The sequence below is a fragment of the Molothrus aeneus genome, chromosome 6 (genome assembly GCF_037042795.1).
Source record: "Molothrus aeneus isolate 106 chromosome 6, BPBGC_Maene_1.0, whole genome shotgun sequence".
Lineage (NCBI taxonomy): Eukaryota > Metazoa > Chordata > Aves > Passeriformes > Icteridae > Molothrus > Molothrus aeneus.
In genome coordinates this window covers 9647355-9669842 of record NC_089651.1, presented here as the reverse complement: position 1 = coordinate 9669842, position 22488 = coordinate 9647355, and the positions used below count along the sequence as shown (strand labels likewise).

The 22488-nt window shown below is 54.7% G+C and overlaps 3 protein-coding genes across 5 annotated transcripts; 1 reads left to right on the top strand and 2 right to left on the bottom strand.

The window, feature by feature from the left end:
- Positions 1-1283: 1283 nt before the first annotated feature.
- BET1L (Bet1 golgi vesicular membrane trafficking protein like) lies at positions 1284-5005 on the bottom strand. Of its 2 annotated transcripts, none has more exons than XM_066551785.1 (4): positions 4926-5005; positions 3083-3174; positions 1938-1994; positions 1284-1559 (listed from the first exon to the last, which is right to left on the bottom strand). In XM_066551785.1, exons 1-4 carry the CDS (start codon positions 4987-4989, stop codon positions 1392-1394), a joined length of 381 nt encoding a protein of 126 aa, XP_066407882.1. In that variant the 5' UTR covers positions 4990-5005; the 3' UTR covers positions 1284-1391. The 2 variants fall into 2 exon arrangements, with proteins under 2 accessions (XP_066407882.1, XP_066407883.1); XM_066551786.1 differs by lacking the exon at positions 4926-5005 and adding an exon at positions 3806-3866.
- On the top strand, positions 3885-16116 carry RIC8A (RIC8 guanine nucleotide exchange factor A). Its single transcript, XM_066551784.1, has 11 exons — positions 3885-3992; positions 5376-5549; positions 7760-7807; positions 9862-10476; positions 10804-10898; positions 11685-11835; positions 12442-12537; positions 12677-12821; positions 13154-13298; positions 14220-14339; positions 15088-16116. Exons 2-11 carry the CDS (start codon positions 5466-5468, stop codon positions 15206-15208), a joined length of 1620 nt encoding a protein of 539 aa, XP_066407881.1. The 5' UTR covers positions 3885-3992; positions 5376-5465; the 3' UTR covers positions 15209-16116.
- A 1274-nt stretch (positions 16117-17390) lies between these two features.
- Positions 17391-22383, bottom strand: SIRT3 (sirtuin 3). Of its 2 annotated transcripts, XM_066552768.1 has the most exons (8): positions 22350-22383; positions 22174-22279; positions 20813-21004; positions 20288-20520; positions 20070-20170; positions 19706-19867; positions 19177-19386; positions 17391-17896 (listed from the first exon to the last, which is right to left on the bottom strand). In XM_066552768.1, exons 1-8 carry the CDS (start codon positions 22381-22383, stop codon positions 17876-17878), a joined length of 1059 nt encoding a protein of 352 aa, XP_066408865.1. In that variant the 3' UTR covers positions 17391-17875. The 2 variants fall into 2 exon arrangements, with proteins under 2 accessions (XP_066408865.1, XP_066408866.1); XM_066552769.1 differs by lacking the exons at positions 20070-20170; positions 20288-20520; positions 22174-22279; positions 22350-22383 and having other exon boundaries at positions 20813-20986.
- Between the last annotated feature and the right edge of the window lie 105 nt (positions 22384-22488).

Sequence of the window (22488 nt, the reverse complement as noted above, 5' to 3'; positions counted from 1 at the left end):
TGGGCTAAAAGGTCTAAAATCAGCTTTATTTACAGCAGAAAAGGCAAAAGAAACCCCGCCAGGGTGAGGGCCGGGCTGCTTCAGGGGCCTTTAGTCGGGAGTCACCTGCTCCAGGAATCGCAGGCCATCGATTCTTCCCAAAGGAAAGAGCCCAGAGCTGCCACGTTGCACCAGGAAAGAAGGAAGAGCCAGAGGAAGTTCCTGCTGCCTCCTTGCTCCTTGCCTTTCCTGCATGTTTTTTTCCCAAACATAGAAAAGAGCACACCTAATCCAGCCAGGGTGTGTTTTGTGAGTAGTTTGGTACATGGGACGACATTCCCTTCATAGCTGTGGACCCAAGTCAGCCCAAGGGCAAAGGAATTCCCAGTGGGAACAGGGAGAAAGCAAAGGAACACTCAGCCATCCATCCATGAAGAGGGTTTGCTGGAGAGTCTAAATCAGAGGAGGAGGAATGGCTGAGCCCTGGCTGTTATAGGAAGAGAGAAGGAAATAAGCAAGGCAGGGATTCCTTTTGTACCTTGTAAATGCATAAACAAATCAGCAAATCCTTCCTTGCTTCCCCCGACTCCTGACAGCACTGAGAGGGGAATTCCACCTCACCTCAGCCTCTGCTTTATTGGCACTACATCTCCACAAAGTGCTCTAAAACCAGGGTGGCACAGTAACCACAATTAACCGGACCTTCTGCCACTGGATTTCTTTACCCTGATCTAGTAACTAAATTTGCACATGTGTGGAAAGGTTCTGGAAGGTTCCACACAAGTGCAAATCCATGCCGTTATGGACTGTGGCCCTCCCTTCCCACAGGGTCCAGCCCAGTTTGCCCACAAGGATGATAAAGAAAACCAAGCCCGGATTTAATCGAAGTCCTGCTCCCCTGCATCTCTTCCCTGCCACAATCTGAGAGCATCCAGGCCCAGATCCATTGCCAATTCTACCCAAAACCAGCACAGCACAGGTTTCCTTTCAGCCCAGGGAAATGGAGAGTGGCCACATGGAATGTCAGTCACACACTGGTACTCCCAAATCCCGTAAGTCAGCATTCTAAATCCTACAACTTGCAGAGCTCAGCTGGGTTATGTATGGAGTATCCACAAGTCCCTGGATTTGTTAGTTCCTGGTTTTTGTTGAAGGAAGTGATGTGGAAGTGGCCCTTAAAAACAGCCCACGGGATGTGGACAAGGCAGGAGGTCACAGCCAGAGCCATGACCCCAAAATCCCGTTAGACACGAAGATCCCTTTGGAGCCAAACTTGTTTTGGAAGAGCTGTCTGGGCCCAGCCAGAGCGACGAGGGAGGAAAATCACTGGGAAGGTAGAGGTGTGGCTGGAGGCTCCTCTGGAAAACGTGTGGGCAGATGGGATCTGGCCTGTGACACGTCCCAGGCTGGGCTCAGGTCCCTGCCCGGGACACCAGGTAGTAGAGGATGAAGAAGATGAGGACGAGGGCCACGGACACGGCCAGGAGCAGCCGGCGGTTGTCGCGGCCGGAGCGCGCCATGCCCGAGAAGCGCTTCACACTGCCCGTCAGCAGCCCTGTCACACTCAGGAAATCCGAGTCCTGGCGGGAAAGGACACCTTGGAGGCCTTGCAGAATTATGAAACTTCCCAAGTTTCCCAAGGGAACATTCCGAGTCCTGAGGGACTCACAGGGATGAGCCAATCCAGCTCTAAGCCCTGCACGGGACAGCGCAACAATCCCGGTGCTGATTTAGGGCTTCTCCCTTAAGGGCTTTTGCTGTCCCACCTCTCATCCCAGTTCCCTGATTTGCACAGAAGAACTCACAGGGATGAGCCAGCTCTAAGCCCTGCACAGGACACCCCAACAATCCCAGTGCTGATTTAGGGCTTCTCCCTTAAGGGCTTTTGCTGTCCCCCCTCTCATCCCAGTTCCCTGATTTGAACAGAAAGCCCCGTGTCCTGTCTCCCAGGTCCTTACCATGCCATCCAGGTAGCGGTTCTGTTCCTCAGCATCCTTGTCAATATCCAGAGCCAGCTGCAGGGCAAGGCAGGAAATGGGCATTAATGAGCTTTTAATGTCCAGAGAACGTCTAAAATCCGAAATGCAAATTATTTAAACAAGCTGCTGCTTTCCCAGCTCCAACAGACACACAGGCGCTTGTCTGGTGCAGGAACAGGGAAAATGGAATTTCCCTGTCAGGCAGGTGAAGTTTTCCAGCTCTGAAAATAAAGTCTGGCTGTCTAAATCTGTCAGCTAGAGAGGGGAGTTTAAACCCTGGGACACAATGGCAGGAATTCAACCTGCCCTTTTACACAGTGAGTCATCACCTTCTTTCATGGTTTGTACTAAACTTTTACTAATAATTTAGAGCTTACAGCTCTAAATCAAATTGTTTGATGTTAATAGGAGCAAACTGTAGGGGGATAGAATATAAGAAAATAAAGATAGTGTAGAAAGTAATCTTAGCCCTAAGGAGTTGCAGCTGGGCCAATTATCAAAGATTAGGAACAGGCCTGACTTTAACAGGCCATAGCTGTAAGCAATGAGAAGAAGAGTGCTATAAAAGAGTGGGGTGGCTGAGTGAGATGGGAAATGGGTGTTAGTGGGTTACTTTGAGAACAAGCATGAGTCAGTGCTCTGAGGAGATGCCCATGAGAAACACCAAGAAAGTGTGAAACTTTTGTGATAAGGAGATAACATATGGAACCCCTGCAATAAGGTGGCAACAGTGAGTCGTTACCTTCTTTCAAGGTTTGTACTAAACTTCTAATAATAATAATTTAGAGCTTAAATCAAAGTGTTTGATGTTAATAGGAGTGAACCAGCTTTAAGAACAGCTACACAGAGACACAGGTATTTTCCAAAATTCATCTACCTGCCTTTTTGTCATGAATATTTCCCTGAGGAGGTGAGCGTTGCAGCACCCCTGTGTTCAGGTTGGACAGGGCTTAGAGCAACCTGGTCTAGTGCAAGGTGCCCCTGCCTGTGGGAAGGGGTGGGACTATGAGCCTTAAGGTCCTTTCCAGCCCAAACCTTTCCATGGTTCTGTGATCCCCTGCAGGACTCCCAGGTAATCAGAGCCTGTCCTTCAGCTCAACACCTGCTGTGACCTCGGCACTCACCGACTTCAGCCTGGTGACCTTGCTGGCCAGGCTGTCGGCCATCCGCTTGTTCTCCACATCCAGCAGGTCCTCCATGGCGCTCGGACTCTGCCCTGGGAAGAAGAACAAGGAACACACATCATCCCTGCCCCAGCATGGCTCTGTTCCTGATACAGCCCCTCCTCGCATGGTTTGCGCTGTGGACCCTCCAAAAATGTGACCAAAACACCACAGACTTCTCCCAAACGTGCCAGGGTGAGAACCCAGACTTGCACCCTCAATTGCCACCATGGCCCAGCAGCAGCTGTGGGGGTTCCATGGCTAGTGACATCCAGGGGTGAGATTTGGGTGAAACCCGGCGAATCCGGGGCCCTTTGCCCCTGGGCCGTGTTGGGGTCTCTCGGCATTGCCCCGCATTGTGGGGCAGGTGAGGTCCAGGGGTGGGATCGGGGGTGCTGGGGCAATTAGGGGCTATGGGGGAAGCTGGGGACTCAAAAGGGCACTTAGGGGTTCAAGGGGAAAATTAAGGGTTTTGGGGAGGCAGCCCAGGACCCAAAAGGGGCCCAGGTAGGCAATTAGGGTTTATGGGGGGGGGGGGGGGGGGCTATTCCCGGGCTGTAGAGGAGAAATCGGGGCACTGCAAGAGGCGCCATGGGGTTCAGTGGGATCAGGAGTTCCTCCTCCCTCTGACCCGCTCCAGTCCCTTCTGCCCCCCAAACCTGTCCCTGTCCCTTGTCCCCTCACCTCGGCCCCGCTCCGCCATGGCTGCCCCGGCCCGTCCCGCCCCGCCGGGCGGAGCCGCCACGAAATGTCCGCCCGCTCTTCCTCCTTCTCCTCCTCCTCCTTCCCCCCGGCACCGGGACCCTCGGGCCGCTCGCCCGGGCCGGGGCGGAAGGGCTGGAACTGCCCCCCGAGGGATCCCGGGCCGCAGGTACGGCCAGCGCCCTGCCGGGCACGGGGGAGGGACAGGGGGCTGAGGGGGAGAACAGCGGCTTGGTGACAAAAAACGGGGAGATTTGGGATAAAAATGGTGCTCTGGGGATAAGAATAGGGGGCTAGGGACGAAAAGAAGCTTTGGGGAAATAATTAGGGGTGGAAAGTAGAGGTTTGGGGGGAAAATAGAGGCTTGGGATAAAAAGGTTTGGGGGAAAAATAGGGGCTTGAGACGAAAATAGATGTTTGGGGGGGAAAGTAGGGGTTTAGGGACATAAACAGGGTTATGGGGACAAAAAAGGGGGTTTGGAATCTACCCAGATGGTGGAGGAAGGAGGTGGCAGTGTGAGGAAGCAGTAGGAGTATGGAAATGGGGATATGCCCAATGGTCCATTGGTTCATGTCATCCCCCCAGAAGCAGAGGTGGATCCCCTGCATCCCAGCCCCTGCGCACGGGGATGCTGTGTCCCTGCCCCGGGCAAGCCCAGCCTCTGTCTCTGCGGCTTTCTGCCTTCCAAAATGCAGGATCTGCCTCTTTTGGTCCCCTCGAAAAGCCCCTCTGGGGCTGCGTGGGCAGGAGGGGACAGCCCCTGTGATTCCCAAACCCCGGGGGCCCTGGGCTTGGGATCGCGATTTGTTGAGCTTGGTGTGACCAGCTCAGCCCCATCCTCATGGCAACACGGAAGCCGAACACATGTCCGAGCCCAAATCTGCTGGATTTCCCCCACACTGCGAGCCACGTCCCAGCACCGTGAGCCGCTAAACCGGTGCCATGTCCAAAATAATCCCGCGGAGCTGCGCATCTGCTGGCTGGCAGTGTCGGCAGGGACATCCTCTCCCGGGGGCTCCGGACGCGCCTTTTGGCCGCGCCTGCAGGGACCGGCCATCATCCAAGCCGCCACCAAACCCTCCCAGGTCTGCTTCCCAGCACCTGCCAAGGTAGCTCCGCCTGCAGCCGGAGGATGCTCTCCCGCCCGGCTGCCTCGCCGCTCCATCCCTTGTCACTCCACGGGAATGTTTCTGGCTTTATTTGTTATTTTCCCCCCTGTGCGGCAGCAGAAATCAGGGCAGGCGGGGAGGAGGAGGAGGAGGCAGGGAGCTATTTCAGGGAGCTGCTGTTATCTGCTCCACGTTAATCCCCAGCTGGTGGGGGGAAGGTTTTCCCTGAGTGCTTTCCTGGGAGGGCATATATTAAACATTGAAAAGCAAAGCGAGGAAGAAGAGGATTAGCAAGAGAGAGGAAGCTGGCTACTGGCTTTGCTTGGGTTATCCATCTGCTCCACTTTTATGGATGCAGCAGTGTGAGCAATATCACTTGGGATTTTTTTTGTGTGTTTTTTTCCCTCCTTGCTCTCTCCACCCCTTTCTCTGTCCCTCTCAGAGGTCTGTGTGTCGAGCTGCTTTTCCATCACCCTGGAAATCCCCTCATTCCCCTTCCTCTGGGCTGTGCTGTAGCTGAGCTGTTGGGATAATGGAGCTCCAGGCTGTGGTATCCACGCTGGAAAGCGGGGAGCAGGACACCGTTCTCAAGGTGCTCCAGGTCTACAACCAAGAGGTGAGTGAGCATCAATGCTTCCCTCAGCTCAGGGACTCCTAAAAAATTGTTATCCAGATCCCAAGAAAGCCTGGCTGGGAAACAAGAGTCAGGGTGAGGACTGAGTAGGAGGAGCTTTTTTGTTAAGACAGTTTTGGAGGTGCTGAGAGAACCCAGGGAGGAGCTGCAGGTGAAAGGATGTTGGGATTTGCAAGTCAAAAGATGGTTGGAGGTGACTGCTGGGATCTCCTATGGGCATGGCTCTGAAGGCAGTAAATAATGAATGTAGAATATCAAACCCCAATGATCTGGAAGCAGAGATGGGAGCATTTCTAGCCTTAAAGTAGGAAAGGATTATCCATGGTGGTAAATCTCTGCTTGGAGAAAGGAGACTGAAGGGAGATCTCAGCCTTTTACAGCTTCCTCCTGAGGGGCAGCTCCAATCTCTGCTCTCTGACCAGTGACAGGACCCAAGGGAACAGCTGGAGAGGTGTAGGTTGGATATCAGGAAAAGGATCTTTCCCCCAGAGGGTGGTTGGGCACTGACCAGGCTCCCCAGGGAGTGGGCACAGCCCCAAGGCTGCCAGAGCTCCAGGAGTGTTTGGACAGTACTCTCAGGCATAGGGTGGGATTGTAGTGGTGTCTGCACAGAGCCAGGAGCTGGACTGCATGGAACTGTGTGGGTTCCTTCCAGCTCAGGATATTCTATGGCTCTCTGAAATCCTGTTTGAAACAGACTCTGGTTGTCAGGGAAATTTCCTTTGGAGGTTTCCCCTGAGAGGGGCTGGCCCTGTGGATTACTCTGACTCACTCTGCACCAGGCTGGAGTAGGTGGAAGCCAGGAGGGAAAACCTGAGGAATATTTTGCAAGAGTGTGTGCGAGAGAGAGAGAGTGTGGAACTATTCCTGACAGTCAGATTTGGAATGGGGAGATATTGGCCAAGAAGGAGCAGGTGTCTGTTAAGGACAGCACTGAGGATTAACAGCACTAGCAGCAGGTGCAGCACCAGCATCCTCGGGGTGCAAACAGTATCTGTGTGCCCCCAAAACAAGATATTTCCTGTTGGATTCCCCCAGGGTCCTTCCTGGGTATCAAGCCTAGGGAACTGCAAGCGCAGGGTTTGCTGGCCCGTCTGGAGGAAATGGAGCAGTCAAAGAGGATTATGAAACTGCAGATAAACCTGGCATGGCCTGGCATTGCTTGTGCTGCAAGGCTGATGGTTCTGTATGCTTTTCCTGTGGATTTGTTTTAATTCGCTGTTTTGCACGCAGTTTTTGCTTGCGGGGAATATATTACAGCTAAAGCAAAACCCCAGGTGTGGCCAAAGTATCCCCAAATGGGATTACAGCCTGACAAGAGGATGTGCTGAGGGAAGATCAAGCAGCCTGCTTGTGGAACACAGCGGTGCCAGGACTGAACCATCAGCTCCCACACAGCCTGGCTGGAGTACACCTGTCCTGCCCCCACACCTGGGGCTGCTCCAGGTGCTGTGTCCATCTCTGCTTCCAGGCTGGACACAACCCTGGGCTCTTGGTAACTGCACACACATAATCAGTGTTTCATGGATTTTAAATGTTTTTGTTCTCCAAGCTGGCATCAAATGCTCTCTTGGTATGAACAAGGATTGCCTCAATGACTGGGAGGTGCTGCTTCTCCCCAGGCATCTGTGATCTCCAGTTCCATGGGAGCAGGGTTGGTCAGGAAGGAGACTGGCAGTGAAGAACAAACAAAATAGCAAGAGAAATGCAATGAATGGAGATCAGGAGTGTTTGTTAGCATAGGGACAGGATGGAGCGTGGACATCAAGTCCCTTGTGTTTAAAGAACAGCCTGGGTAACCAGAAGGATCCATTCCCATGTACCAAGGAGACAGGACTTCTTTGGGGCAGGAAAAGGAATAATAAATATCAAGGGGAGGACGTGCAGGCACAGCTCTGTGGTATCACTGAGCAGGGGAATTACCGGCTCTTATAGGATATTGGGATTGGGATGAATACCCACTGTGCTGCTGCAGTATTTAAACTAAATCCATCTGTCAGCTGGCCTGTGGCATTGCACTGGTGCTGTGGATCCAGGGGTGATGCCCATGATGTGGGGGGGACTGTCAGGAGATGGTGTGTTTGCTGTTGCAGCATGTTTTGGACCTGCTGCTTTCCAGCTGAATGGCTCTTCTCTGGCCCCATGGAGTTTTAACCTATTCCTCTTTCTGATTGATTTTGTTGTTCCCACAGAAATCTCAGTGCTTCATCTTTGAGGATGAGGAGCGGGAAGAGAGGAAGGTAGGCACATGCTGCTTGCTTTCCTCCTCTGGTCAGTGTGTGAATCTGCTGCTCTGTGCTCATGTCCAACTGGGCTTGGCAAGCAGCTCCCACAGGAGGAGAACTGAGAGTTTTCCATTAACTTGGTTAGGGAGTTGTGTGCTTGGAGTGTCTGGCTCTGTTTTTTTCCATCAGTAGTTGGTTGTTTTGGATAAAGGTCAGCATCCTTCTGACACTAGCAATGGTTCCATGATCCATTTAGTCCCAGCCATGGATGTGATCTCTGGTGCCTCTGGACAGGGATCACAGCAGTGCTGGCTCTGGGGGAGGGTGAGGGGCTCCCCTGGGAGCCAGCAGTGGGATTTGCCAGGAGCTGTGTATTAGCAAATCCTTTGAGCTGGTGTAATCTGGCACTTGGAGGGAAGGACACTCTGCCTGCTCATTCCTGCTCCTGCAGCACTTTGTGACAGGGCAGGCCTCAGCCTGGCTGTTCTGCCATCAAAATGACTGTTTTCCCTGGGTTGTTTTCCAGCTGGCTCAGTTCTGTGGTCAGCTCACTGGTGGATGGTGCCAATGCCTGTGTTAGCATAGCAAGTGCAGGCCAGGTGACCTGGGTGGAGAGCAGGACCTCCTTTGGCTGTGCCAGGGCCAGCTGCTGCCACATGGAGTGTTCCAGGCACAGCCTGAAATGTGTGACTGCATCTGATGAGATCTGTGCTCTTTGCCTTGCACTGACCTGCTGTGTGAGCTGGGACAGTCACACAGGATGTGGCTTCAGGCACAGTGTCCCACTTTTGGGGTGTCTGCCATGAAATATGAGATGAACATCACTACTACTTCCTGGTGCTTGGCTGTTCAGGTGGTTCAGCTTCAGGCACACACTCTCTGAGATCCCTTTCCCCTGAGCCAGCCTGAGGCTTTGGTTGCTGGGACTGTATCTGAAACCTTGTCTCCCTGTGAGGAAGAAGAACAGCTGTACTTCATAACTTCCCCAGGATGTGAGTGTGGGGCACACAATGAGCCTCACGTTAAGGACTGAAGTTCAGTTTTTCTTCATTCCTTCCCTCAGCAGTTTCATTTCACCAGGGGAGAGTCAGGTGGGATATCAGGAGGAATTTCTTCATGGAAAAGGTGGTCAGGCTTTGGAAGAGGCTGCCCAGGGAGGTGATGTAGCCATCATCCATCTCTGGAGGTATTCAGGGAATGACTGTTCCATGCTCTGGTCTGGTTGTGAAGGTGCTGATTGGTCACAGGTTGGGCTTGATGGTCTTGGAGGTCTTTTCCAACCTGGATGATTATGATTAATGATTCCAACCTTAATGATTCTCTGATTATTTTGAAGTGTAACCAATGGGGCTGTTAAGCCAGTTAATAACCTCATTTCTTGGGTTCTTTCACTCTTGTAACACCACAGAAAGAGCCATGCTCTGAGCTGTGTTGTGTTTGAGGTCTGGTGGGCTCCCCCAGCAGTGTGTGTGGGTTACTGGTGTGATGTGAAGTGCTGCCACATGTGGTTCAGCCTGAGCTGCCTGCGTCTGTGAGGCCTTACCTGTGTTCTTGTGCTGCTCCGTGACTCATTGTTCCCCATGAGCTTTGCAGCTCCCGTGAATTGTGTTAGTGGGGCTCTGCCAGTCTGTACCCATGGAAGATCTGGGCCAGTAGGTCTCCAAACAGCACTGAAATTAAGGAGATGATGCTTATTTTAATCTCCTGAGGTCTCTTCACCTCTTTTCCCAAGGCATCAGGTGCTCTCCTCACATCCCTTGGGTCCCGTGTCCCTCCCTTGTGCAGTGGGCAGGTCGGCCCTGTCAGCCTGAGCCACCCTCACCAGGGCAGAGCTACAACAGTGCCCTGTTTGTGTTCTCCCTTTGCACTCAACAGCCTCTGCAAAACATTTTTTCCTGGTTGTTCTTGCCCAGACTGGTCAGGATCAATGCCAGAGCTAGGCACTTCCTGAGTGCACACCTGAGCAGGCCCAGGTGACACTGCTGTTGTCCAGGGCAGAGCATGCCAGGGCTGTAGGGAGCACTGGGAAGTGTCAGTATCCAAGGCATTGCTTGTTTCCAACTGCACAGAAAATGGCCCAGCTGCTGATCAAGTTCTTGGAGAGGGAACTGCAGCCATCCTGCCAGGTCACCTGCCTGGAGAGCATCCGCATCCTGTCCCGGGACAAGCACTGCCTTGACCCCTTCGCCACCAAGGAGGGTCTGAAGACCCTCTCCAGGCACGCTGGCATCGATTACTCCGAGGAGCTCATCCGGGAGGTGCCAGACTTGGATGTAATCCTGGAATCCCTGAAATGCCTGTGCAACATCGTGTTCAGCAGCGCCATGGCGCAGGAGCTGACGGCACAGGGGCGGCTGGTGGTGGGGCTGGCACGGCGCATCAAGCTCTACAACGAGCGGAGTCTTCCTCACGACATCAAGTTCTTCGACCTGCGCCTGCTGTTCCTGCTGACGGCCCTCAGGGTGGACATCCGGCAGCAGCTCGCCCAGGAGCTCCGGGGAATCAGCCTCATGACAGACACCCTGGAACTGACCCTTGGGGTCAAGTGGTTGGACCCCTACGAAGTTGCCACCGAGGAGGGACTGCTCCCACCTTTGCCTCGGCAGGAGACGGAGCGAGCCATGGAGATCCTCAAAGTGCTCTTCAACATCACCTTTGATTCCAGCAAGAGGGAGGTGGACGAGGTGAGCTCCTTGGGCCTGTGGCATTCATGTGTCTCTGGGCTCTGGCTTGCAGGTTTTCTCCTCCCTTGTATTTTCTCGTGTCCCAGACTGGTCCTTGTGCACCCTCAGGGTGGTGAGGGACTCACATGTCCTTAGGGCACTGCCTCTGTCCAGGCTTACTTTGCCTGTGCTTTTAGCATTCCCAAATGGAGAATTGAGAGTCTGCTTTCCCTGGAGTGCCCTGCAGTCCACAATCAGGCTGCTGGAGGGGGGAGTGGGCTGCAGGCTCTGGGGTGTGTGGGATGCCCTTTGCTGACTGAGGTGTTCCTTTCTCCATGCTGGGGCCAGGAAGATGCTGCTTTGTACAGGCACTTGGGTGCCCTCCTGCGCCACTGCCTCATGATCTCCGCCGATGGCGAGGACCGCACCGAGGAGTTCCACAGGTCTGTGTTGGGAAGAGCTTCACCTGGAGCTTCACCAGCTCCCCCAGGCACATCCTGCCTCTCCCTGGGTGATTGGGAAGGGACCCTGCTGACCAGCAGCTTTTGGGTTTAGCCTGGGGATCCCTCGTGCTGCTGGAAGTCAGAAACAGCCTTTCCTGCCCTGGGAATGTCATGTGGGAGTGCCGTGGCCTCCTAACCCCTGAGATCTTGTTCCGTGTTCTGTGTCAGGCTGTCCCAATGGTGACATCCACCTCAGTGGGCAACTGGCCAGAGAAGAAGCTGCTTTAAAACGTCCATGAAGTGGCCTTAATTACTCTTAAGCCATGCTGAGAAATTGGCTGTGTCATGTTCCCAAGCATTATTGGTGCAGGGGTTTCAGCTTGGAGCAAGTGACACTACCCTGTCCCCAAGAATACATAGCTGGGGGGATCCCAAGCAGTGCTGGTGTGGAACATCAGGATTAGGAGTGACACATGGAACATGCCAGAGACAGACCTTGGACTACCCAGATTGGTCCTGCTTGGCACTATGTCAAGATCTGTGTGTTCTCAGATGTCACTGATGTATCTTTGGACTCTCAGCATATAGTTAGCTACCCAAAAAGCATCTTAAGTTATCCCCTTTCAGTGGTGTGAGGAGCTTGAGATACTCCAGGAAAACTTGGATCGCAGGGTCCTCACATTTCTGCAAGTTAATGACAGGCCTTCATTTCTGTAGAGCTGAAGGACTTCTGTGAGCAAAGCTCCATCACTGTGTGTTCACTTCTCTTCTCTTTCACATGTGCAGCCACACAGTCAACCTGCTGGGCAACCTGCCCCTGAAGTGTCTGGATGTGCTCCTGACTCCCAAAGTGCGGCCGGGCTCACTGGAGTACATGGGTGTCAATATGGATGCGGTCAGCATCCTCCTGGACTTCCTGGAGCGGCGCCTGGACAGGGTGAGCAGTGGGGCTCCTTCTGCCCACAGGTCCAGGGCACCTTTCCCTCAGCCTGGAAGAGCCTGGTGGGAGCAGCACACTTGGTTTGAAGTTAGCCCTTTGTAGGAGGGACAGCTTTTGGCAGAGCTATGGTTGGTGGGACTAAACCAACATCCCTGAATTGGGAAGGTGACTGTCATTGCTTTGAGGGCTGCAGGCAGTGAGATTGGTGGAACAGTGGATGATTAGCCAATAATTAACTGGGTGACTGACAAATCAGCCCTGTTTCACTCAGCAATGATGCAGTGGGCAGTTCTGGAAACCTGAGTTCACGTTATTTTTAAGCTGACTACAGTTTTCAGCCTCTGGAGTTGTTCCAAAGGGCCTCCAGATTTTACCACTGCACTTCTCTGCCCTGGATGCCCTGCCCAAATATTTCTGGCACTGCCTGTGCCACAACAAGTGGTGTGGGGAGGAAGAGGGGGCACTGAATGCCTGTGGCAGAGGTTGGGAAGCTCCGTGTCCATCCATCTCCCTGATGGTCTGTGCTCGTGTTCTCCAGCATGAGCCAGACAGGCTGAGCTCAGCATGACTGATATGCTGCTCCTTCTGGGGATGTTCCTGCAGGGCCACAAGCTGAAGGAGAGCTTGACCCCTGTGCTGAATCTGCTGACGGAGAGTGCCAGAGTCCACCGGCAGACCAGGAAGTTCCTGAAGGCCAGGGTATGCTCAGCGCCATGTTCAGGGGAGCTGCTCTGAGGGGAGGCGAGCAGAGCCCTGCTTGTGGCCACCCCCCAGACACCTCTGCTGTGGGTGGCTTTGGTAGCCACAGGGACCTGTCACCCTCGCTGTGGCCCCGCAGGTGCTGCCGCCGCTGCGGGACGTGCGGAACCGGCCGGAGGTGGGGAATTCCCTGCGGAACAAGCTGGTGAGGCTCATGACACACATTGACACCGATGTCAAGCACTGTGCCGCAGAGTTCCTCTTCGTGCTCTGCAAGGAGAGCGGTGAGTCCTGGGGACTTCCATAGCGAGATGCTGAGATGGGGACCCTCTGCAGGGCTGCTGCCTTCCCTTGGCACAGCCCTGCTGAGTGGGGAAAAGGGGAGAGCTCCAGCAGCTCTGTGGGAAGGAGGTGGTGTCCCTCAGGCCAGTGGTGAGGGACAGACTGTGCTGGAGGACACCCCTGCACACAACCTGGCCCACATTCAACTCCCACTCACAGGCCTTGCTCCCTGTCAGCGCCTCCATGGCCTGGAGACATGGCAAAACCGTGCTGCTGGGGCTGGTGGGAACACAGGAGTGGAATACAGGGTGGTCTCTGTCCCTTCTCCCGGCAGTGTCCCGGTTTGTGAAGTACACGGGCTATGGGAACGCCGCGGGGCTGCTGGCAGCACGGGGCCTCATGGCTGGCGGCCGGGAAGAGGGAGAGTACTCGGAGGATGAAGACACGGACACGGAGGAGTACAAAGAGGCAAAGCCCAAGTAAAGAGATCCACTCTTCCTCTAGAGATTTCCTTCTTCCTCTCCTGCTTTATCTCTTCATGCACCTGCTGCCATCTCCCTGTTCTGCTCATCCATGTGAAGCATGGGTGAAGTGCCTGTTTTTCCTACCCCTCTCCAGAGCTCAGTGTTGCTACACCGAGCTGGTTCTTGGTCCCGCTCTTTCTCTTTCCCTCCCCGCTCTTTCTTTCTCTTTCCCTCCCCGCTCTTTCTTTCTCTTTCCCTCCCCGCTCTTTCTTTCTCTTTCCCTCCCCGCTCTTTCTTTCTCTTTCCCTCCCCGCTCTTTCTTTCTCTTTCCCTCCCCGCTCTTTCTTTCTCTTTCCCTCCCCGCTCTTTCTTTCTCTTTCCCTCCCCGCTCTTTCTTTCTCTTTCCCTCCCCGCTCTTTCTTTCTCTTTCCCTCCCCGCTCTTTCTTTCTCTTTCCCTCCCCGCTCTTTCTTTCTCTTTCCCTCCCCGCTCTTTCTTTCTCTTTCCCTCCCCGCTCTTTCTTTCTCTTTCCCCTGCAGTGGGTGGTATCTTGAGGGTGGGGGGTCCAGGCCTGTGCCCACTCATGCATCACCCACACCTGTTCAGTGTCCCTGCAGGTTGGGTTTGTTGGGATTTTCTCCATTAGCTTTTGTCTCCTGTCTCGAGGAGATGGAGGAAATGTCACCTGGCCTCCTGTACCTCATTTCCATGTGGCATTGGCAGGAGGGGATGTTAGAGGAAAGGGAGGTGTTTGTAAGGATGTAGGTCAGAATCCCAAGTAGCACTGTGATGGCACTTGGGGCTCAGGGCACGAGCAGTGGTGACAGCCAGTCCTGCTGTGCCATTCCTCTGCTCCATGAGGCTCAGAAGGATTGCAAACAGCCCTTTGTCACCTGCTGTCCCCTCCTGAATCCTGGCCTCACTGCTCTCTGTGCAGCATCAACCCTGTGACGGGACGTGTGGAGGAGAAGCTGCCCAACCCCATGGAAGGGATGACGGAGGAGCAGAAGGAGCACGAAGCCATGAAATTGGTCAACATGTTTGACAAGTTGTCCAGGTACTGGGACGTGTGTGTGTCGGGGGTACATCTGTCACAAACCTTCCTTTGGCTGTGTTCCCAAGGCCTGGAGGGATCTAGCAGCAGGAGTGGCAGGGGATATGTGGGGAGACTCTTCCCTCAGCATGGCTCCAAGACATGCAAGGGAAGCACTGCCAGCTCCTCCAGCTTTGGCATGATGGGACACTGTGGGATTCCTCGCTGTGCCTGCACTGTTCCCAAGCACCTGCTGCGCTCGAGGTTTGTCCAGGTGCTTGGGAAGGACCGCAGCCTCTGTCATGGCAATGCAGCTCAGGGGAAGCAGCATTTTGGGGACAGACAGTAAGGATAGTTGGCAGCCAGTGCCACCAGCCTCCTTCCCTGTTGGAGTGTTTTCTCCAGTTATCTCCGACCCACAGGAGCCCAGCTAAGTTCAGGCTTTCAGGAGTAGGAGGGAAGTCCATCCTATGTTGGAGGGAAAGGAACATGGACACCAGTGTTAGTTCTCCTTTGGGAATCCTGAACCACACAAAACGGAACTCTAGAAAGGAGCCTATTCCAGAGAATAGGATTATGCTTCCAGGCTGTTGTGTTGCCATGCTGGAAGTTTTAGGGCTGGCACTGTCCCCATTTCTCAGAAGTGATCTTTAGTGGTGCCAGTGGTGTTCCAGGCCATTTCCACAAGCCCCACCTTGCTGCCATATTCCTGGTTTGTTCCCATGCTGTGCTGCAGCTCTGCCTTACCTCTCCCCTCTGCTCCTGGCTGCAGGGAGAAGGTGATCCAGCCCATGGGCATCACTCCGAGCGGCAACCTGGCGCCCATGGAGAACGCCATCCGCAACATGGCCGACGAGCGCTCGTCCTCCGACTCAGACCTGGGGCTGGACTGAGGCAGCTCCAGCCGCTCTCCCTCGGAACTGGTGCTGCACTCGGGGGCTGGCACTGCACCAGGACTCTCCCTATGGGATCTGGGTCCAGCCTGGACCCCTCCGAGCCCACCTCATGGAACACCTGCCTCCTTCCCAGCTCCATAGCCACCTCTCCTTCCAGAGGTCTCCGTGACCTGGCTCCACCTCGGTCTCTGTCAGCAGCCTTGAGGTTTCACACTCCAAATTGCTTCCAGGACTCTCCAGTAGGATTTTTGGTTTTTAAATATGTGCTGTTTGGGAGGAAGTGGCAGGGGGAGGCTCTTCCTGCCACTTCATCAGAGTTCAGTGATCCACAGAGCCTCCTGTGGCTGTGTGTGTGCCCAGCCCCAGAGTGGGGGCTGCTCCCCAGGAATGCCATGGGAAGGGGGGCTGCCAGAGAGGGGTGTGGGCCTCCAGTCAGAGTGGGATCTGCAGGGCATGGTGCAGGTGGCTGTATCTGTGTCTGTGCACACCCAGAATGTGTGGCTGAGCAGAGCAGAGCTGGTGAGGCCGTGGAAGATTCCAGCATTGCATTGGCCGCAGGAGAGCGTGTGGGCAGCTGCTGGGAACACTCCAATGTCCCTTCCCTGGCACTGGGCACTGTCCCTGTCACCACCCAGCTGGGTTTGGGCATTTGCCTCTCCCCACCTCCTGCTTTCCAGACAAAAGGCCAATACCTGTGCTCTGTCCTTGGCTCATCCTTGCTGTGCCCAGGTTGCTGTGTCCCCCAGGGGCTGCTGTCGGGCCTGGTGTAGATTTCTCTTTATTTTTATTCCTGTTTTCTTTGGAAAGAAAATCTTCTCATTTGTCTCATGTATCCAAGTTCCCAAACCTCCCGTCACGAGTAGGAATGCACAAGTGATGATAGAATAAAGCCAACCTGACATGTAGGAGTGTGGCACTGATTCCTCCCAGCAAGGAAATCCCTGTGGCAGAGCATCCCAGGTTTTCTGCCCATGTGTTCTTAGGAGCTGGGGATGGTCCAGGAGGTGAAGAGCTGGAGGGGTGCTTTGTTTGGTTTTCCAGTTTCCATTGCTGAGGAAACTGGAGTTTGTTGAGGAAACCCTCGAGTGCTGTGTCCAGCTCTAGGCCTCTCATGGCAAGGAGGCTACTGAGGGGCTGAAGTACGTCTAAGGTAGGGAAGGGTCTGGAGCACAAGGAGCTGAGGGGGCTCAGCCTGTAGGAAAGGAGGCTCTGGGGGACCTTCTGCCTCTCCACAACTCCCTGACAGGACAGTGTAGCTCCCAGGGAGCAAGAGATGGGACAAGAGGAAACAGCCTCAAGTTCTGTGAGGGGTGGTTCAGGTTGATTGAACATCAGTAAGAATTTCCTCATGGAAAGGGCTGTCAGGTATTGGAAAGGGCTTCCCAGTGGGGTGGTGGAGTCCCTATCCCTAGAGGTGTCCAGGGAAAGCCTGGATGTGGCACTCAGTGCTCTGGGCTGGTGACAAGGTAGGGATCAGTCACAGGTTGCACTCAGTAATTTTGGAGATCTTTCCCAACCTGGATAATTGTGTTTCTGTTTAGTTCCTGACTGACCCCCAAGTGCCATTCCAGGCTGCTGGGCTGGGGACAGCCCTGCTTTGTCACAGTGAGCTTTTAGGCCAATTGTATGTTTCTGTTCTTTTGTTTTTTTTTTAAACTAGTAAACCCCCCCCCACTCCTTCCTCCCCAGCCCTTCTGTGTGCAGGCACAGACCCTGATCCCTTTCCCAAGCTTTACGTGCAAGAGGAAAAGGGGGGTTTGGTGTTTTTAACGCAGCTGCTTCTGATATTGTTTCAATTTTCTAGAGTGCTTAAATCCCTAAGAACAGCTGTCAAGCCTGGCCTGGCATGCCCTGGAGCAGAGGCTGAGCTTGGCACTGGGTGTTTTGGGAAGAGGTGTTCATAGAATCATGGAACTCTGTGTTGGAGGCAGCAGGGGATGGTTAAAAACTAAGTCCCCACCATTTCCAGTATGGATGTGCCACAAGGCTCTGCGTTGTATTGTGGCAGGTGTGGGACAGAGCAGGACATGGCTGCAGCCCTGTGACACTGCCACCCCCCCAGGATGGCATCTACAGCAGGGAAAGGCACTTGTGTGAGAGGAAAAAAGGTACCAAAAAGCAGGTGAAAGAAACAGTGGTGGGGACAGATGTGACTTTACAGAAAACCCCTCAGGTGACATCCAGAAATGAATTATCTCTTTATTATTAAATAATTAACACTCCAGTGATTCAAAAATTCCCCAGCAGCTTGATCTGGAATGGGAATGGGGGGCAGCCCCCGCCCCTGGCTTGTCCCTTGATTAGCAGAGATTTTATGGAAGACTAAACACAGCCTGCAGCAGCTGAGGATCACAGCCAAGGGAACAGTGGCTGGGGAGGAGCTGTGACAGGAACTGGATGCTCAGCCCAGTGGGAGCTGGAAAACACTCTCCAGGCTGTCCTGGCCTGACCTTCATGGCATTCCAGCTCCTGCTCCATGAAACCAGGGCCTCTGAGGGGCTCTGGCATGGATGGCTTGGAAGGAGGGAGATCCAAACAGCCAACTGCAGCCACAGAGCTCGTTGGGTGTGCTGGCATGAGCCCCCAGGCCCTTGGACACTTGCTGGTGACGCTCATGGCTGGAGATCCTCAAGTGATGTGCTGAGGGGTGACAGGAGCACCCTCCTACTTGTCCTTGGCATCCAGCTGGAAACAGAGACCACAGTGCTTGCCAGGGAGCATCCAACATTCCAGTCTTAGCACCATCCCCACAGAATCCTGGAATCCCAGGATGGTTTGGCCTGCAAGGGACCTTAAAGCTCATCCAGTCCCACTCCTGGCCATGGACGGGGACACTTTGTACTAGTCCATGTTGCTCCAAGCAACTGGTTTTCCTCCATCACTGTTGCATCAGCATTATCCCTCAGGGATTCAGAGCAGTGCAAGCATCAAGCCAAGGGTTGGCTGGTCCCCAGAATGTTGGTACTGAAAAATGAAAAACCTGGCAAAAAGGCTAAGAATTCCTGCTCATTCCTGCTGCATAATCTGAGGGAAGTAAGAACAACCTGGATGTTACAATTGGAATCTCGAAGCCAGATTTTATGAAGTCACGTTTGGACAATGTATGCCTAAAAAACACCATCTGTGTTTGATGTCAAATGTGGAAAAAACCTCCCAGTGGTCTAAAGGAATGTTGTAATTAACATCAGCACCAAGCTCCAAGTAATTACGAACTTGTTCCCCTGCAATTTCTCACTCCTGAAGATCCCAGAAGGTTACAGATGTGAGAATGGTGGGGAAAAAAAGTCGATTTAAGGATTCATCACTGCCAAGTGGAACAGGAGCCAGAACCCCACTCCCTGTCCAGCCACAGCAGTATTCTTTGGGTCTCAGCACAATGGAGCTTCCTTTCCCTTTCTCCCACACTTATTGCTCCAGAGGAACCTCTGGAACTGGAAGCACAGCCATGCAGGGATTGTAGAAGTGAGAGTTTCCAGCCCCTCAGAGCTGAGGGAAGTGCTCCCTGTGGAACATGCCAGTTGTGTGTTGAGGCTCTGCTGCCTCACAGCCCAGCACTGCTGGCCAAGGGCATTTCCTGTCTGGTTACTCCCACCCCTGGAATCTGCACCTCCAGCTACAGCTACAGGGTTTGTCTGAGAACAAATCACACACCAGGTGATGTAACTGGAAGCTTCTCAGTCCCTGAGAGGGTCACTGCTTTCAGCCCAAATCCTGTCCTTTTCCATGTTCCTAACTCATCTGGGACTGGCAGATCCCTGTCTTCCCACAGACACATTCAGCCCACAGGGCTCTGCCCTGGCACACTGGTTGTGAAACAGCACTCAGGTTTGGGTTGGAATGGAGCTTCTTTTGCACTTTTCTGTGCAATGTGACCCCAGCAAGCACAAACCCACTCCTGTGCAAAATTCCAGCACAGGGAACACAGGGGCTGAGGGGGGGAGCTGGGGGTCTGAGCCTCTTCCCACCTTCTCTTTCTCCTTCTGCATCAGCGTTTGCATCTCCTCGTTCCAGCCCAGCAGCTCCACCAGCCTCTCGACGCCGCTGACCACGTCCCCGAGCTGGGCCACGTCGTTGTGGCGCTGCTGCCACGCAAAGGGCCCCACCAGCTCCCGGTTGATGAGCACCCGCGGCACGGAGCTGCGCACGGCCCTGGCCAGGCTGGCAAAGGGCTCCACCTGCGCGGGGACACAGGGACAGTCAGCCTGCCAGGGGCACCTGTTCCCTGCACTCTCAGCTTGGAACCGCTCAGCCACCCCGGCTCTGAACAGGTCACAGTGTCACCAGTTAACTGGTGGCCTTTCCTCAGTTCTCCAGGTGTCACTTGGTTTTCAGAGGGTCTCTCAGAGCACCTTCACCCTATTTCTTACCTCCACTTCAAATTTCACCTCCCAAACCCATTTTCTCACCTTCTCTAAGCCCTCTCTCCCCTCTGGAGTCCCTTCAGGCCCTGTTTTCCATGTGAGTTTTTCCCATGGGTTTCCCTTATTGCCAGACCTCCAGGGATGTCCCGATGACGAAGAGCAGGTCTGCCATGGGGAAGTCTGCAAGGTGCAGGAGGAAGCGCTGTGGGAGCTGCTCGCCGAAGAACACGATGTCAGGCTTGACAACTCCAGTGCAGACAGGGCAGCGAGGGATCCTGTCCCCCATGACATCTCCCTGAAAGGAGAGACCCCAAACCTGCCTGTCACAGGGCTTCAGAGCCACCACCTGTCCTCAGAGCGACACCCAACCCCAAACCTGGTCCCCTCCACAAACCTCTTGTCCCCGAGGGCAAAAGAACGGGTTTGGACCTGCCATTGCTGTAATAATTAATGCCTCCTTGTGTTAATTGTGTTGATGCCCGGCTGGGCCCACTCACCCTGAAGTCCTCTCCGGGGAAGTTCCTCTGACACACTGTACAGGTGGCAGTGGCAAAGGTGCCATGGGCTTCCACCAGCCTGTCAGGAGGGATCCCAGCCACTGGAATACAGTGTGTGGGAAAGGACTGAGCCAGAGCATCCCTCTGTGAATATCCCCAGTCCTGCTTCTCCCCTCAGCTCCTGGTGCTGCTGCTGGAGCTGGGAAGAGGGAGCTCACCTCTCTCCAGCCCGTCAATGTTCTGGGTGTAGAGGCGCAGGAGCAGCCCCTTGTCATGCAGCAGCCGGAGGAAATAGTGGGCGGAATTGGGGCGGTAGTTTCCAGGATAGAGCTCCTTGGCCAGGATGAAGAAAGGCTTGGGGTTGACAAAGAAATACCCCAGCTCAAAGATGGCCTCGGGGTAGGGGATGTCATACTGCTCCAGGTTGCTGTACAGGCCGCTCCCAGGGGACCTGCAGGGACAGGGGGCAGCTGAGAGGGGCTGTAGTGGGACCTGGGCTGGAGACAGAATCCCAGGATCAATGAGGTTGGAAGAGACCTCCAAGAGCATCAACCTGTCCAGCCTGTGGTGCATCATCACATTGTCAACAAGAGCATGCGTGCCATATCCACATGAGTGTCACATCCCATTGTTCTTCACACACCTCCAGGTGACTCCAGCACCTCCCTGGGCAGCCCCATCCAATGTTTAATCACCCTTTCCATGGACAAGACCTCAGCTCTCCAAGGACACAGAGGCCTCACCTGAAGTCTGGGATGCCGCTGGGCGTGCTGATCCCGGCGCCGGCCATCACCACCACACGCTGACATTCCTTCTTCCGGAGCAGCTCGGCCACGTCCTTCAAGGTGAGCTTCTCCTTCCCCTTGTCACCTCCCCACCTGCCCAAAATGGCTCTGGCAGCTGCACTCACACAGACGGGCCTAGAGCCGAGGATCCTGCTTGGCACAGGGGGAAGCATAGCACTGAGAGAACTGACAGTGACTTTGGCTCGGGGGGAGAAAATCACCCCAAAATTCCACAGAAAGCTCTTCTCTGGGCAGGATTGTGCTTGGGCTTCACTAGGAGAAAGATCCAAACCCTGGAGCAGATATATCCCTCAGCAACTCCTTATGTGGATCTAAAATACCAAATCATCAATATTCCTGCGAGGGGTTTTTTTGGACAGGGATGAACACAAGGCTGGACCCACAGGGAATCACCAGTCTCAGTGTTGATTTACAGTCCTCTGGGATCCAGGAGACCCTGCTGTGTCCTGAGATCAACAAGTTTCTCTCAGGGTGTGATGTGTCACCCTGCCCAGGTGAGCACAGACAGTGTCCTGTCCCCATTCCCCCCTTGGGCTCTGTGTGTCCTTGTCCAAAGGAATCACAGCCCTGTGCCCAGCTGGGCTGGGAACAGTCATTATCATCTGGGAACAGTCATTAGCAGCAAGGAACAGCTTCTCCCAGAAAATTAGTGCTGCTGGAGCAGGGCATTGTGCACAGTCCAGAGCAGGCATGGGGAGAGCCAGGAAAGCTTGGCAAGCCCGAGGAGCAAGGACAGAGCTGGAAGTGTTTCCAGGCCCCAGGGTGGTCAGCTCTGCCTGCCTTGGGATGTGACTGTTCCTTTCCAGGGACATGACATTGCTTTCCCAGGGATGTGACACTGCACTGCCTTAGCCTGCTGTCACAGGGACGTGGCTCTGCCTTCCAAGGGATGTAACACTGCCTTCCCTGGATGTGTGACACTGACTTCCTAAAGGAGATGCCATGCACTGCCTTTCCCTGCTGTCACAGGGATGTGGCTCTGCCTTACCCTGCTTTCACAGCGCCTTGCTAGGGATGTGACACCGCACTGCTTTTCTCTGCTGTCACAATACGGCTCTGCCCTGTCAGACCGGGTTCCTGGGGAGCTGAACTCACATTCTTGGAAAACCACTGAGCTTTCCCTGGCAGATCCCTGGGATCTCCGGGCTCCCAGGCCAGCCCTGGCTCCCAGTGATGTCCCTGCTTAGACGGGGACGGGACACCCTCCATCACGGGAGCGCATCCCATCTTAGCACCGATTCCCGTGCTCCCGTTCCCGCAAGGATGCTCCAGCCCCCAGCCGGGCATTGCCCACCTACCTCCCGGCTCCGCCGCCGGCCGGCCCCTTCCCGTGCCCGCCGCACGGGGCGGCCCGTGCCGCGCTGCCGCCATGGCAGGGCCCGCGCTCCCACAGGCTCCTCCATGCTGCAAGAGAGCAGAGCGGTGCTGGGGGCGGCCCGGGGCTCCCGGGGTTCCCCCCGGCCCCGGCGCTCACCGGCCGCCAGCAGCGCCCGCGCCCCGCGCTCCATCGCCGCTACCGCACTGCCGCGAGCGCGCGCGCCCGCGCTCCCGCCGCCCGCCGCCGCTCACCCCGCCCGGGGTGTTTCCGGCGGGGCGGGCGCGGGGAGAGGCGG

Coding starts and splice junctions, on each gene's coding strand:
- RIC8A (XM_066551784.1), top strand. CDS start 5,466: ATGGAGCTCCAGGCTGTGGTATCCACGCTGGAAAGCGGGGAGCAGGAC. Junction 5,550..7,759: donor TCCAGGTCTACAACCAAGAG/GTGAGTGAGCAT, acceptor TTGTTCCCACAG/AAATCTCAGTGCTTCATCTT. Junction 12,538..12,676: donor GGAAGTTCCTGAAGGCCAGG/GTATGCTCAGCG, acceptor GTGGCCCCGCAG/GTGCTGCCGCCGCTGCGGGA.
- SIRT3 (XM_066552768.1), bottom strand. CDS start 22,383: ATGGAGCGCGGGGCGCGGGCGCTGCTGGCGGCCG. Junction 20,171..20,287: donor CATTGACGGGCTGGAGAGAG/GTGAGCTCCCTC, acceptor ACTGTATTCCAG/TGGCTGGGATCCCTCCTGAC. Junction 19,387..19,705: donor TCATCGGGACATCCCTGGAG/GTCTGGCAATAA, acceptor GTCCCCGCGCAG/GTGGAGCCCTTTGCCAGCCT.
- BET1L (XM_066551785.1), bottom strand. CDS start 4,989: ATGGAGCGGCGAGGCAGCCGGGCGGGAGAGCATCCTCCGGCTGCAGGC. Junction 3,175..4,925: donor AGGCGGAGCTACCTTGGCAG/GTGCTGGGAAGC, acceptor TCTTCTTCCCAG/GGCAGAGTCCGAGCGCCATG. Junction 1,995..3,082: donor AGGTCACCAGGCTGAAGTCG/GTGAGTGCCGAG, acceptor CTTGCCCTGCAG/CTGGCTCTGGATATTGACAA.